This window comes from Naumovozyma dairenensis, chromosome 1, assembly GCF_000227115.2.
Source record: "Naumovozyma dairenensis CBS 421 chromosome 1, complete genome".
In the NCBI taxonomy this organism is placed as follows: Eukaryota; Fungi; Ascomycota; class Saccharomycetes; order Saccharomycetales; family Saccharomycetaceae; genus Naumovozyma; species Naumovozyma dairenensis.
In genome coordinates, this window is record NC_016479.1 from 1,008,377 (window position 1) to 1,020,029 (window position 11,653).

Genomic DNA, 11,653 nt, shown 5'->3' on the forward strand with positions numbered 1-11,653 from the left:
TGATAAAATTCTTTGGAATAAGTATTCACCGAAGGGAATTTTCTCTGGTTTATTAAACTGATCGAATTGAAATAATGTAGAATTCATAGATCCCTTTAGATCGTGTGTTACAGGTGTCATTTTAAACTTGAGCTGGGCTTTTAAATACACCAGTTGTTTGAATATACTTGTGTCAGCTCTCCACTATAAATAAAATTAGGAAAGACTATATTAAAGAGAGAAAATGGGCTTCCTTTAATCAGAGAAAATAGCAAAGAAAAAAGCTCAAATAATCTCTGTCCTTGGCGGCCTTAGGATCAGTATTTATAATAATTATAAGAAAGATGTGTCTTTATGTTCACCTTATTACAGAATGACAGCTGGAAAACCAATAACAATGCTGTGGCACACGGCTATGCCGCCCTTATCCGTGTTTTCCCGCAAGTAAACAAACTAGCCGCCAATGCCCACCTATTTCGGCAATTGTCGGTTAAGGGGTGGGGGAACTTCACGGCTTGAGAATTCAACAGCTCACAACCCAGTATCTGACCACATTTTAAAATCGCCCTATAATCTAAGAAACTGCAATTCTTTTCTCCTCTTCACTATTTAAAGGTGCCTTCATACCATTTTAATACCCTAAAGTATAGTTTATTGTACTAGATAGCTTTATGTGTCTGAAGTGTATTCATTCATGAATGACTACCCTATTAAGATGCCCCGCGTAAATTTAAGATTTTAACGCTTTGCACTTTTTCCCGTCCATGTAGAACGGATATGAAACCAAAAAGTATAAGGGAGTGAATTTAGCACGCTTATACGACCTTAAACTTTATAGTTAAGCCTGTGATCATTTCCCTGGTCATCTTCATTTGCCTTCTTTACAAACATTAGATTAATTTCCTACACAGGATATTGATAAAGATATCAGCATTTTTTTGCCAAAATGCCAGGTAAATTAAGGGGTATCCAGAAAGATGTGATACATTTTTATAGACAGTGTATAAGAGCTGCTTTAAGAAAACCTCGAAATAAGCAGCAACATTTTGTCACTTATATCCATGAAGAGTTCGATAAGTATAGAGATTTACCAAGAAAGGACTTTGGTACAATTGAATACCTACTCCGAGCTGGGGATAAAAAATTGAAGATGTATTCAAGACCTGAATTAACTGATATTCATTAAGTTTACTATACAGAAGGCTAATAATCATTAACTGTTAAAATATGCTACCTATATAGACCCTAATTTATGAAAACAATTGTACGTAACTTTTTAATACAAATTCAACTACATAATTCCTTTCATTCATATCTGAAATACAGTTTTCTTCATTGATATCGTAAATTAGACATGGTGAAAATACTATGGCCAGGTTGTGTAATGTCATACGGTTCTTATTTTGTAAAGATGCAATTTTATCTAAATGCTCGCTAAGAAACCCCGATAGTTTTAAATGCTTTTGAGGTAATTTCATTAATATTCCGCGTATTTCATTTATTGTTAAAGTTTGCGAGGAGATACCGGTTCCAGTTTTAACTTCAGGTATTTTAATTTCGGATATAGGTAACCTTTCAAATAAATTTTTAGTACGAATATACCCTATTGTTTCATCATAGATGTCAAAACAAAAGACTGGATTAGGTAAAGTTATTAGATATCTTTTTATAACTCCTGTGACAACATGAATTGCCATATCATCTAAATTGATATTAGTATCTTCCTCAGTAGCTAATTGGTTTAGAGTTTTTTCAACCAGTAATTTGGATCCCGACTTTTTATATAAACCCTCAGCACGTATTCTACGTTCAACCTCGGTAACACATTTTGTTATTATAGATGGTATTTCATGATTTTCATAATGGCATCTATTCACTAAAGTCATTGAGTTTAAAATATCCTGCTTTTTCACTAATGGCAATTGAGGGTTCTGTTTTCTATTTTTCATTGTGATTTGAGGGTACAATGTACGTAGAGATTCCCTGCGGGTTTCCTGATGCAATGGCATGGAGATAATAGGGATTGGTGATACTGGAGTCTCTTCCTTTCCATTTGAAAAGATATGCAAGAATCGTTGGATAGCGGAAGCTGGATTGGTAAATTTACTATTTACTTTCCTGTATCCGGTAGGTGATTGATGCGTTTCTAATTCGAATGACCCTCTAGAGGAAGTAGGAGATCTTTTCAACTTCAGATTTTCGATTTCACGTAGAAGAATGTTTTTATTGGAAATCAGTATCTTTATGTCATTAATTAGGTATCTTCAGTTTCGTGTAATCTTTCAATATTAGCTTGCAACTGCTTCTCTGCAATATTTGATTTCAACATATCACGCTTCAACTCTCCTAATGCCAAAGCTGTTGTCATTAAGTCCTTCTCCATACTTAACTTCAAGTTATTACCATTGAACCCAGCTGTATACCTGCCGTTTCGTTCAGATAATTCTCCAAGTGAGTAATTCTGAAACATCCTTTCTTGAAATTGTCCCGGTAAGCTCTTGATTCTAAGATGTGCATTAACTTCTGCCACCTCCGAAAAGTCAAAATATGTTTCATTCCGAGGCGATTTAGGTACAAAGCCCTTCAGATTCCGTTTCAAGGGCGTCAATAAGCTAGGTCCCTCTACAACACTTGTGGAAATGCTTCTTGCTTGTATTTTTTGCAAGCCCCTCTGAGGTCTATTATTTCCCACCCGAGTCAGCCCTTCATCTTCCAATTGGTCATTGTATTTCGAAGGGATTTCCGAATTATGAGAAACGAAATGTTTGAGAGCAGGAGGTTTTGATATATTATTTTGAGGATGGTCTTGACAGACGGGGCAGCTCGGCAGACCCGAAGTCGGCTTTTTTGTTATTAACTTTTTTTGTTTAACTGAACGCATGGATTTATTATATCCATCCGCTGATGGAACACCTTCTTGTCGACTAGAAATATACTCGTTAGGAGGAAGAGAATGTTCTTTCTTCCCCTCACGATATCTTCTAATTTTGGATATTAACTTTTCATGACATTTTAAACAGAGCATATCATTTTTCTAATGTGAGTATTTCAAATCAGTGATAAGATTTTCGCATTTCTGACAACGAAAGCATGTAGAACAATAAACTTCATTAGATGCTGCCAAGATCGCAGGTGTATCTTTTAAATGTTTACCACATTTATTACATGTGCTTAGGCATTCACATCACAACATTATCTCTTAGTAACGAAACAGCAGCTTCATCTAATAGAGATTGTCCACATTTGATACATTGAAAGCAATTAGTGTGCCATTTGTTACCTTCTGATGATACCATTACGTCTGATTTTTCATCCAGAAGTTGGTTGCAATATATGCATTTACCAAATGCCTCTTTCATACTTTTGTTATAATTTTATCACTTATACTATCGTTTTTATTAGGATTTCCTTCCTTTAAAATTTTTTTCTCATAGTGAGAAGATCAGAAAGAGGAAATAAACCATTTTAAGGGATGAAAGAAAACAAGTTTTGATATTATCAATTGTGTCTCTTAATTAATATTTTTATATACCGACAAAGACCTCTTTGTTAGAAATTGAGCCCTAAATTACATATCGTCATATCCAACCTCAATACGGTCTGGTTGAAGGGTGATGAACACCTAGCATATGTATGAACAATGTTTATTAAGTTTAATATTTTAGATCCTTCGAAAATCATAACGTTCAAATCCAATTTTTTTTCAATTGAGTTCGCGAGGCGCTGGAAACTTCTCAGAAAGGCTCCGAGATACATACGTACAGGCCTGGGACGGATAGGATTTTTGGTCTATCCTAAGCAATTTTGGGCCTACCCTCCCTTTTTTCAATCCCCGGTGAAAATCTTCAATCCAGTCCTAATCCTATCCTAACCCAAAGTCTATCCTAATCCAATCCATTTTTTTTATTATATAATTTATGAGAAAATACTATAAAAATCATATTATACGACTACTATTTTTCAATTTTTTTTTCAATCCATGCCCCAATCCATGACCAGAATAGACCAACCCTGTTCTCAATCCTTAAAATTTGATATCTACCCTACCTTTTTTTCAAAATTTTCACGCCCAATCCTTGCTTTTTCAATCCATTAATCCTAATCCGTCTCAGCCCTGCATACGTACTATTTTTTTGTAGATCCTCGCATAAACTCTAATCCCTTAATAATTTATATAATCTTAAAAGTTCCACATCACTTTAAGTAGGAAATGTGACAAACTCCAATATATGCAGCGAGAAGACTGGCATCGAGATGTATTGCAAGGCAATCACTGAAGTATCAGCACTTGCAGTACATAAAGCTTACCCGATGAACATGTCTACCAAAGGTTATGTAATTTGCGCTGACCGAGCATATATTTTTTTACATAGATGGAATCCACCATGGACCTCTCGATTAGCTATACGTTCGTTAAATACTGCCGTATTACTACTACTACGTAGGAAGAGATTTTTCCACCTAAGAAATTAACTAGTTATGTACGTTGTGTAAAGCGTAATTCTTCGATTTTTTTGGGGAGATAAATGTGTCTGCAATGATTGATTTGGCTATGCGTAATTATATAATCCTAAAATCATACATACCTCATAATTTACAGGATAATAATGGCTACGTATGTATCGATGGGTACGCACAACGAGAGCTACTTTGAGGAAAAAAAACTAACTTTTCGAAAGTGGACTTAGTGTCATTTTGGTATAATTCTGGATTATCATCAATACGTGTTGTCATTTCGACATTAGTACACTGAATAAAAATAAATAATGGTATCTCATACTTACATTTCAATACATGAAGGTATTCTTACTCTTTTTCGTTTTTGCGTTACAATATTTGATATAATGACAGTACTAAGCTAAAACATTTGACGGACTGTTGTAACATAAGCTCACTTTACCTTCTGTCATATGAAGTAACGCTAAAAACAGCCTTATTAAAGTTTTTAGTTCACTGTAGTGCGGACCAGATTCTATTTTTCTACATTGTTTCTTATTTCAAACGGTCCTTCAAAGGTTACTTATAAACTACTTTGTTCATAGAGCTGATAAGAAGATCTTACAAACAAAACAGGATAGGGGACATTTTACCTGATAACATGTCTGAAAAGCTAAATAATGACGTCCTACCACATCTGAGATACTATGAACGTTTCGGTAGCAGGCCATAAACTGTAAAATTAAAAATTACTCTAGTGAGCTTATGGTCCACTAAAGACTTTTACCCATAGGACTCTTAAAGTGCTTTGAGTTATCTAGCAATAAAGTGAAAATCATTCGATTTCTTAGTATACCTAATCTTATCAGTATTAATTCTTTCAAAGTAAACTAAACGTAACAGAGATGAACAAGACTTTAATTTTTAGCCGCCGAAGGTCTTAAGCGAACTTCTGGGTAACAAAACTATCGGTTTCCAGCATATACCCGGGTGTGACATGAAGTAGACAATTTTTTGGTCCATCCAGAACCAATGTTGAATTTCAAATTTTTCAAAATTTTTCTCGCTGATGCAACATTGGTTTTGTATGGGCCAAAAAGTGGACCCTCATGTCACACGCGGGTACGTTAACTAAGGAACACAATTCTTTCAATTTTATAGATAGTAGAACTTCATCAAAGTTAATTGAAACATCGACAGTCAAGCTGATTTCTTTGACATTCAAGGTAAAATCCAAAACAGAGCAATAGAATCGTATAACAAAAATAAGAAGGTTAAAATAATGTCAACAAAGACCGAGACTACAAGTGTATCTACCCAATTTCTATCAAATATTATCGGAAAACCTGTAAATGTCAAACTTTACTCAGGAATGCTTTATAACGGGAGATTAGAGTCCATAGATGGGTTTATGAATGTTGCTCTATCGAATACTACAGAACATTACGAAAACTCTTCGAATGGTCTCCTAAAGTCATACAATAGTGACGTGTTTCTAAGAGGAACTCAGGTTATGTATATTAGTGAGGTATAGAATTGTCAGACTAAATAATGAATAACATCAGTAACTCCATAAAGTAAAAAACAAATTTAATGATTCTATTATAAAAAATCTTTTGTTATTTTTTAATGAATATATATATATAGATAAATGACCGTCGTAACCTAGTATATGCGGTGGAAGTGCTGTAAAGTCCGGCCTGTTTCCGCTTTTTGAATGGGAATTATTTCTCAATGCTCAGCTCCTTCTCCATTTTTATGATGCCTTAAATGGAAATAATATTCCATCGAATAACCTAAAGTAACTATGGCTAGGACTAAATGGATAATTGGTTTTCCACTGGCATTTTCACCGTCAAAATATCTTGCTTTATATCTACCGATTGGGCTTAATTTTGATAAATCTTTTGTTTTTGCTGCTGGACCCTTTGGTAATAGTTTATAAAAATCGACGACATTCGTAATCCTTTTGGCATTAGGAGCGGCGGTCAAATGCTTTACAGAGACAACCTTTGGGGGTATTAGTGTAGATAGCGCACGATGAAAGGTCATTCTCTAGAGTATATGATAGATAACTTGTTCGTATTATGTTTCCTGGTGCCAATTATAATGAATGGTCTCTGGAACCTTTAATATTCTACTTGATTAAATAATATTTTCTCTGTTGATAAGGATACTTTTTCCTTAAGAATATTGTGCTCTTAAATTTTATGAAAGACGGCTTCTAAAGATTCTATTGGATAAAATATTACGGATACCCTCAACCGCGCGCTGGGTAGTATCGCCTAGCACCAGATATAAATAAAGCGCACGCCCTCTAAGTACTTGGAGTTGCTAATTGATTAGAGTTGTCTCTCTAAGTAGATACGATATTACTAGATTATTACGGTTAGTGAAATAAAAAAATGTTCCTCTATCAGAAATATAAACATTAAATTACCTACTGTGTTTTTAAGAAGTTTTTAATATCATCTAATGAAAGAAATTTTAATCTTGGCTTGTTTTTAGTGTGTCCTTGTTGTAGCTCACAGCTATTTATTTTTCCCAGTCTGCCCACGTTGTGTGTGGAGTCCCAGAAAGGTCAATATCAACTGTTCTCTTTCTTTCATAAATATAACGAGGTGGTTGTAACAAATCTTGGATCACGCGATCCGCTACTTCAAATGAATCTTGCATTGTTGACGCAATAACACCTTGGCTCCCTTTCCTTATCCATCCTGACGCATATAGACCTGGAAACAAGTCTCCGTCATTATTCAATACACGGCCTTGCTCATTTGAAATATGCCCTTTTTCAAATGCAATGTCAAGCTCTGAAAATTCAGGCAATGGCACGCCGGCGTACCCAAGTGAAGTGATAAGTAAATCTAAATTGTAGGTCACTTCTTTCCCGTTGGGATCAACAATTAATCTATTATCTTCTGTCAGTAGGTTATGGGACAATGTTAAAGATTGTATTCGGTTAGTGTAATTATCTTTTTCTATCTTCAGCGGACTTTTCAAATAATCCAATTTCCATTGCCTATCTTCTTGGGTCCTGGGTGGAGGAACAGATTTTTTGAAGTTTTTTTTAGTTCTTTGATCAAATGGCTTTAAATACTCAGAACACATCTCAACTCTTCTTTTAAAAGCTCGGTCATGACTTCCTAAATCAAACATATTTTCTGAAAAATACTCACGGGAAATATTACCTCGAATTCCATACTTTTCCAATTGCCACATTTCACGCAATTCTTTATTCGTAAATTTAGAATGAAGGAAGTCTCTTCTTCCTATAATTTTGACATTGTGAATTGGGGCTTTTCTGAGACAGTTCAAGGCAATTGTTGATACATCGGTATGTTTCCACAGTTCATCAATTCTATTACTTAAAAGAATACGTGCAATATCTAGTGCCACATTTCCATTCCCAATAATACCAACATTTCTGACACCTGACCAATTGAAGTTAGTGAATTCTGGGTCCATCGCAACTGAAGGATGTCCATTGTACCAATTCACAAATTGCCTACTACTAAATACTCCTTTGGTTCCTTGTTCTCCAGGTATACCTAAATACCTATCACCGTTACACCCGTAACTTAAAATAACAGCATCTTGATTTTCCAACAGCTGTGCTAGTTTGATTTGTTTTCCAATCTCAATACCTCCTACAAATTCGAAATGATGTTTTTCACTATGAGAAGAAAACTTTCTTGCACAATCAGTAAATGTTTCCTCACAATTTTTAACTTCAGGATGGTCTGGTGCAACACCATATCTACTCAATCCAAATGGAACAGGTAATTTCTCCCATATGGTAACATCTAAGGGGACTGGTGATTTTGATAATAAGTGATAAGCGGTATAAAATCCTGCTGGTCCGGAACCAATTATTGAAACTTTTTTCCGTGGAACATGGGTTGATATATAGCGCCTCCAAACTGTCATTTTCCCTTATTCTAATCGGTTGCCTTCTTGGCTTGAGAGTAATTTCATCGCTGTATATTAAATTTTGTCGACCTTATAAAATGGTACTTTTCCAAAATTTGTCAGCGCTTAAACGATTTTCTATAGAAATACTATTGCGTTCTATAAAAAAAAGAACTGAATTATACTCAAATATTTCAATTAATGTTACAGACTAATTCGTTTCCAGTTCATATTCCATGAAATTCTACGTAGATTATTTCAGAAGAGATAATATCACATAAAATAATATCCACTTACATTTCTCTTTGAGTTATTTTCTATTTCTTTCAATCAAGCCTCCAGATTGTCACTTGCTTCCCAATTCTTCCATTCCTCTCCCTCAAGGAATGAATATTCTATTCACTAAATAAGAGGATATACCCGTATTTCAAGGTTTTCACTTGTTCATAATTTCCTCCATAGCCCTTTCTAAATGGATTGGTAAGACTTCTGCTGAATGATTCAACCGGGCGATAGCTGCCGCTCGAAGGATAATTTTTTTCAATAATTCTTGATAAGTACATGCCAATAACAACTTAGATTGACTGTCCGGTTCTATTAAATCACCTTGTTTACTTAGTTCTCTTATAAGGTATTCAGATAGACTTTCTTCTAGATTGGGGCTCATGGTACGATTTTAAAATCTTTTCTTTCTTTCCACAACTAGTAGTCGTACTAAAAGAAGGTAGTCTCCAGTTCAGTACGTACACTTCATACAGCTCAAGTAACTCTGTTACCGGCCAAGATATATAATCGAAATCGTGAAGTGTTATATAAGTTGAGTTTTACTTCCATTTCACTGTATGCTTTTTGAGCTTAACGTTATGTGCAAGATCAAAACGATAATTATAGAGAGACACGAAAACGCGTAAACTTCCGGCCGTCCTCATAGTCCATTTCTTAAAGAAGAACAAAAAATAGAACTTGAAGGCTAGCTATCATTACTTAGACACATACATACATACATACATACATACATACATACATACATACATACATACATACATACATACATACAATTGAACAAATAATGTCACTACGTTCTATATATATATATATCTCCCACCTTCAGTAACTCTTCCGGGCTGCCTTGGCTCATCAATTTTAAAAATTGAAGCACCTTTTGTGTCTCTTTACGTCGATATCCGCGATTCCGAACAAGAAAAACAACACTCTATAACTTTACGTACAACGTTTACGTAATTCTCAAAGTCTTCAAGAGCTCTGGGTGTTGACTGTTGTAAGCAATGGGGTTGACAACCAAAAGAGGAAATTCAAGGGTGGGCGGCTAATTTTCAAATATTGGGGAAAAACCTGACTGTTTTTTAATGATGCTTTGTGAAAGTATATAAAAAATTTGTATTTCACAGTCTTCTTCTTTATAACATTGAACTAGGTCCCCAACTAGAGAAGAAGACCTGCTTTATTCGTGCTTACCAATACGATAGTGAAAGTAAGAAGAATACATTAAAATGTTTATCAACCAGTGTGATATGAACGCAGACTCAAAATATTTGAATAGGACTTTAGAGGACTCCTTTAAAGAATTGGAACAAGCTTTTGGTTGCCCTAAGACTCAAGTCCAAACAAATGGAACGAACGTTTTTGATCATTCAACTATTATGAATGACTTCTTTCCAAAAGCTTATGGAGCTGAGTTTAGTTACCATTCTTCTCCAACTTCTTCAAAGTCAATTTCAAATGATTCTTCTCAAATTTTCAGTAACCATTTCACACAACTTGAAGATAATGATACCACCGATATTACTTGTCATAGTAATTCCATGTTTGATTACCCGCAAGGATATTCAAACCCAAAGGGTGATTTGAGTCACTTCAACTATACATATGATATGAATCATTACAAGAAGAGTGGGAATAGTATAGAAACTCATGAGCTACAAAAGCCAAGATATTTTAAGACTGATGATATCTTTACTTATTCACCTAATCATCTCACTAAACCTAATTGTTCCACAATTATTCCTACTTGGATTAACATACCAGATGGGTCCAGATTTTTTGTTATCAAGTCTATAAATTTGGAACATATTAAAAAATCATTTTATAATGGAATATGGTCATCTACACATTTCGGTAACAAGAGGTTATCACAAGCCTTCAAACAATTAAATCAAAATGAGAAGATATTTCTTTTCTTTTCTGCGAATGGCTCTGGTAAATTTTGTGGTGTGGCTGAAATGATTTCAAATATTCTTTCTGATGTAGATACGAAAGATGTATGGGAAAATAATGAAAAATATGGGAAAGCCTTTAAAGTAAAATGGACAATAGTTCGTGATATTCATAATAAAAATTTGAAAAGGTTTTTAAACCCATTAAATGAAATGAAACCTGTTACTAATTCAAGAGATACTCAAGAGATACCATTTCCCATTGGCCATTCCATGATGAAATTATTTAAGTCAGACCAGCTTGAGGATTCTTCCTTTTTAGATGAGGGTTATACGTAGCCCATGGATCTTCTTTTATTTTTTTCTCTTCTGGATAACTTTTTTTATGATTGAAAACGTACAACTTTACATAGCACTAGACATTTATTACTAATTTTCGTTGGCCTTTTTTCTCTTTTCATCTGCCAAATTTTATATAACTTTTGCCCTCAACTGTGTAAATAAAAGGATTTTTTTTCCGATACTCTCCTTCTCAATTACATAAAAAACCTTAATGTAAATATATATATGAGATATCATGTCAATTATACTCCAACGAAGTTATCTTGCATTGTATAAATTCTTGTTTTAGTGATATTTTTGATAGTTGGCCCAGATGGTAGCTCATTGATTAAATCCTTTGAAAACATGTTAACATTACGACGCCATTCGAATTGCCGCCCAATTATAATATATCCTTATCCAGTATATTCCCGCCAAACGCGGAAGATGGTCTCATCAAAACCGGAGATCTAGTACATCCTTACTCAGGTGGGGCAGAAGTGTGGCCACTTTTGTAGCCACTTTCAGCTGTTTCAAAATCTGAACGTTCGTTGTTCTCCGGTGTTCTCTCCGTTCTCCGGGTTACCCAGTTTCTCAAAGTGGCACAAAAGTGGCCACATTTCTGTCCCACCTGGATGCATATTCCCCTCACGTGAAAAATGTTTACTTTTTAAATTTTATCGAAAAGTAAACACCGCCCTTTTTGTTGTATTTTCTAACAATCAGATAAGCGGGCTTCATTCTCCACTGGGAAGAGAACAATTGGTAGATGGTGTGGATGTTTGGGTGTAAACCCCGCGGCTTTTGATATGTTTACACTTTTTAACCAA

The 11,653-nt window shown here is 34.7% G+C and overlaps 7 protein-coding genes across 7 annotated transcripts; 3 read left to right on the forward strand and 4 right to left on the reverse strand.

Moving 5' to 3' along the window:
* Positions 1 to 925: 925 nt before the first annotated feature.
* SDH6 (Sdh6p) lies at positions 926 to 1,165 on the forward strand (the record flags this gene model as incomplete). The annotated part of the gene is made up of 1 exon (XM_003667797.1): positions 926 to 1,165. One exon carries the CDS (start codon positions 926 to 928, stop codon positions 1,163 to 1,165), a length of 240 nt encoding a protein of 79 aa, XP_003667845.1.
* A 64-nt stretch (positions 1,166 to 1,229) lies between these two features.
* On the reverse strand, positions 1,230 to 1,988 carry RGA2 (GTPase-activating protein RGA2; the record flags this gene model as incomplete). Its single annotated transcript, XM_003667798.1, has 1 exon — positions 1,230 to 1,988. The coding sequence occupies one exon, from the start codon at positions 1,986 to 1,988 to the stop codon at positions 1,230 to 1,232; it is 759 nt and encodes a 252-aa protein (XP_003667846.1).
* A 3,710-nt stretch (positions 1,989 to 5,698) lies between these two features.
* Positions 5,699 to 5,950, forward strand: LSM6 (U4/U6-U5 snRNP complex subunit LSM6; the record flags this gene model as incomplete). Its single annotated transcript, XM_003667799.1, has 1 exon — positions 5,699 to 5,950. One exon carries the CDS (start codon positions 5,699 to 5,701, stop codon positions 5,948 to 5,950), a length of 252 nt encoding a protein of 83 aa, XP_003667847.1.
* Positions 5,951 to 6,147: 197 nt separating this feature from the next.
* On the reverse strand, positions 6,148 to 6,468 carry ATP17 (F1F0 ATP synthase subunit f; the record flags this gene model as incomplete). Its single annotated transcript, XM_003667800.1, has 1 exon — positions 6,148 to 6,468. The coding sequence occupies one exon, from the start codon at positions 6,466 to 6,468 to the stop codon at positions 6,148 to 6,150; it is 321 nt and encodes a 106-aa protein (XP_003667848.1).
* A 483-nt stretch (positions 6,469 to 6,951) lies between these two features.
* On the reverse strand, positions 6,952 to 8,346 carry ARH1 (NADPH-adrenodoxin reductase; the record flags this gene model as incomplete). Its single annotated transcript, XM_003667801.1, has 1 exon — positions 6,952 to 8,346. The coding sequence occupies one exon, from the start codon at positions 8,344 to 8,346 to the stop codon at positions 6,952 to 6,954; it is 1,395 nt and encodes a 464-aa protein (XP_003667849.1).
* A 418-nt stretch (positions 8,347 to 8,764) lies between these two features.
* On the reverse strand, positions 8,765 to 8,995 carry WIP1 (Wip1p; the record flags this gene model as incomplete). The annotated part of the gene is made up of 1 exon (XM_003667802.1): positions 8,765 to 8,995. One exon carries the CDS (start codon positions 8,993 to 8,995, stop codon positions 8,765 to 8,767), a length of 231 nt encoding a protein of 76 aa, XP_003667850.1.
* Positions 8,996 to 9,839: 844 nt separating this feature from the next.
* PHO92 (mRNA-binding phosphate metabolism regulator) lies at positions 9,840 to 10,841 on the forward strand (the record flags this gene model as incomplete). Its single annotated transcript, XM_003667803.1, has 1 exon — positions 9,840 to 10,841. The coding sequence occupies one exon, from the start codon at positions 9,840 to 9,842 to the stop codon at positions 10,839 to 10,841; it is 1,002 nt and encodes a 333-aa protein (XP_003667851.1).
* Positions 10,842 to 11,653: the final 812 nt, after the last annotated feature.